This window comes from Populus euphratica, unplaced genomic scaffold (assembly GCF_000495115.2).
Source record: "Populus euphratica unplaced genomic scaffold, PopEup_1.0 scaffold107.1, whole genome shotgun sequence".
Taxonomy (NCBI): domain Eukaryota; kingdom Viridiplantae; phylum Streptophyta; class Magnoliopsida; order Malpighiales; family Salicaceae; genus Populus; species Populus euphratica.
Genome location: NW_011499994.1, coordinates 544,495 through 547,549, shown reverse-complemented (window position 1 = coordinate 547,549; position 3,055 = coordinate 544,495). Strand labels below are relative to the sequence as shown.

General features: G+C 33.6%; 1 protein-coding gene across 1 annotated transcript; it reads right to left on the bottom strand.

Annotated features, from left to right (window-relative positions):
• On the bottom strand, positions 1-2,330 carry LOC105140558 (40S ribosomal protein S6-like). Its single transcript, XM_011047426.1, has 6 exons — positions 2,222-2,330; positions 2,024-2,088; positions 1,584-1,641; positions 1,387-1,495; positions 958-1,230; positions 1-453 (listed from the first exon to the last, which is right to left on the bottom strand). Exons 1-6 carry the CDS (start codon positions 2,225-2,227, stop codon positions 215-217), a joined length of 750 nt encoding a protein of 249 aa, XP_011045728.1. The 5' UTR covers positions 2,228-2,330; the 3' UTR covers positions 1-214.
• Positions 2,331-3,055: the final 725 nt, after the last annotated feature.

The window sequence follows — 3,055 nt, the reverse complement described above, 5'->3', positions numbered from 1 at the left end:
AAAAAAATGTAACATTTCCCATACCATAATCACCTTCACAAGGTAATAAACTATAAATTAAAGCGTTCAAGTGGTAAAACAAAGCTCATAACAAGCATCAAATAACAAAACAAATCTCATCTTAAGAAGTATTACAGCACTGAAATTGCAAAAACATGACATTACTACACTACCAAAAAGGAAATGGTGAATCCTCACCAAAACTATCACCACTCTATGCAGCAACAGATGGCTTGGAAGCAATTGAGAGCCTGGATCTCTTTTTTGCTAAGCTCTCACTGCGGCGCTCGCGCTGCTCCTTCAACCGAGTAGCAAGCAGTTTCTGGTAGTCAGCTGCTTCTGACTTGGCCTTTGCAATTCTCATCTTTTTGTCTGAAATCCTGGCACGCTTCCTTTGGAGAGTCAATGGAGTTACAAGCCTTTGTATCTTTGGAGCTTTACTGACTTTCTTCCCTGCAGACCCAAAAAAAGGCACTCATTATTGTGTATGATTTGGAACTAAATATAACAGCCATCTACCACGCTTCTCCTAACAACCCTGCCCTGACCTGAAAAGATTGTTAAATTCTTACATACTTGTTCTTATCATTGTGAATGGAGAATTTATACTTTTAAATATATCAAGGGATTTGTTTTGCCACTATACATTCTATTTATCTCTGTTTGCAAACTAACAGTTTAATCCATTACGTTACTGGCTCCAGGCTACATGATTTGATGAAACCAAACCATCACGCATTGCAATCCTGCCACCTTCATTTATTCAAAGGTAAAAAAGATAAAGAAAAAAAACTTTGCTAGAAGGAAATCATTATGCAAAACAGTTCTAATGTTTCAACTGCTGCAATATTTCAAATAGAAAGACTGCTAAACATGCAAATACATGCATCAGCACTTCCCTATGTATAGTCATGCAAATCAAATAAAATACAAGTAAAAGCGTCTTAGAAATGCTACCAGATTTTGTTGTGAAGGTCCTGCGGTATGTGTTCACATATTTGCGAACATCATCCTCCTTAGAGAGGTTAAAAAGCTTCCTGATTTTGGATGCCCTCTTTGGACCCCTCATCCTGGGTTTCTCAGTGTCAGTCAAACCAGGTAGATCATTATCACCCTTCTTCACAATAACCAAGTTCAGAACAGAGAGATCTTGACTAACAATGCATCCACGAACTGACTTTCTCCTGCGTTCTCCATTGCGCCTTCCATATCCACGGAAGCAAGGGGTGCCTGCTCAAACAACAAAAGATGCAAAACACATTCAATTCTACAATTAATTTTTTAAAAAAAAATTAATTCAAAGTATTATTCCACACCTGACCAGCCAATTACATTATTCTTAGTTTGCTAGATTATACAAAGACAGAAACCCCACAGTCTACCCACCTCTGTGAAGCAACAAACGAACACGACCAGGAGTCAGAACTCCCTGTTTCATTGGAAATCCTTGCTTGTCACATCCTCCCATGATTTTGAACACATATCCATTGAACTCCTATCAAACATTAAATCATAGGTAAGCTAAACATACCATTGACCAAACCCATCATAACAAATGCAGTGTAAGGGCTGTAGGATCATACCTCACCAAGGGAATCTCCACTGACCTCCTGTGAGATCCTCTTGTCAAAAAAAGCTCGCCTGCATCCAAATTTCACATTAACAAAAACCTTGATAACTTTTCATGGGATGATAAACAACAAAGGACACTGGGTTGTTTTCTTTATTAATTTTAGGCAATCAATACAAATTTCAATCACAAAAAAAAAATAGAAAGTATCGAATTTTTTATACCAAGGATTTTAAAAGGGTATTAAAAATATTGAGAAACAACAAACAAACAAACAAATCTAATTTATCAAAAAGAAAAAACCCATTTTTATTAACGGTCAACACAAGGCAGAAATTTATTAATTGCTCAATCAAAATTGAACCAAAGTAAAACTACTCTCTAGCATTTCGTTTCTAAATTTTCGAGGCAACCAAGCAGAAAAACAGAAAAGGCAAATGGGAAAAAGCTTACAGCTTCTGATCATCATCGATCTCAAGCTTCTTTTGGCACCCAGTTGTTGGATTTGCAATGTTAAACTGCAAAGAACATAAAGATTTCCATAAAAAAAAATATCGTTTTCTTGACCAAAATTACTGAAACTTATGAAAACGAAAATAACCGAAAGAGATCTGATCAATGAAAACTGGGTTTTGTTGGTTAGATTCAAACCTTCATTTTGGATCCACTGCTAGCTCTCGCCGCGAGCTTCAAACACTGTGGGTGTGGCTTTGGTTGTGCGGTGACTAAAGAATTTAGGGATCTACGTGTGCAGCGATTTTATAGTGAGGTTATTTGGGTTGGGTTTGGAGGTAATGTGGAGAGGCATTTGGGCCTGGTTAAAGAATATTTCTCCTTTTTCTTTTCCGGCCCATAATATATCAGGTTTTAGATTTGAAATATAAACTAAGAAATATATTCAATTAATGTATATATAAATTAAGAAATAAATCATTATTATTTAGCTATGCATTTTTTTTATTGTAGTTATATATAATACATAAGAAATATATAATTTTTTTTAGTGTTCATAATCATTTGAATTGAGTTGGATAGAAATTAAATTAACGGGAATAGATTACTTTTGTGTAGATTTATGCAAAATATGTAAATAATTTTTTTCAGTATATTTTTTACCCTTAATTGTATGAATGCATTTCTTTTAGTTTTTTTTTATATTGAAATTAAATTTAAGATTAAAAAAAATGTAGCTCCGCTTTTTTTAACTTATTAACGTGCACATTTTATTTTATTTTATTTTATTTAAATGGAAATAAGTTATGATAAATAAAGTAGAAAGCATAGTGAGAAAACACAGAAAACAATCTAGAAATTACAGCTACATAAACTTAAAATACTAACTTATGAACAATTGTCTTACCCTTATAACAAGAAATGAATTTCAAATTGAGAGGCAACATTAGGACTAGAGTTAAAAAAAAAACATAAAAAAAAAGAATTATTATTCATAAAGTCTAAACTTGCTATGCATAAATCACTAGCTTT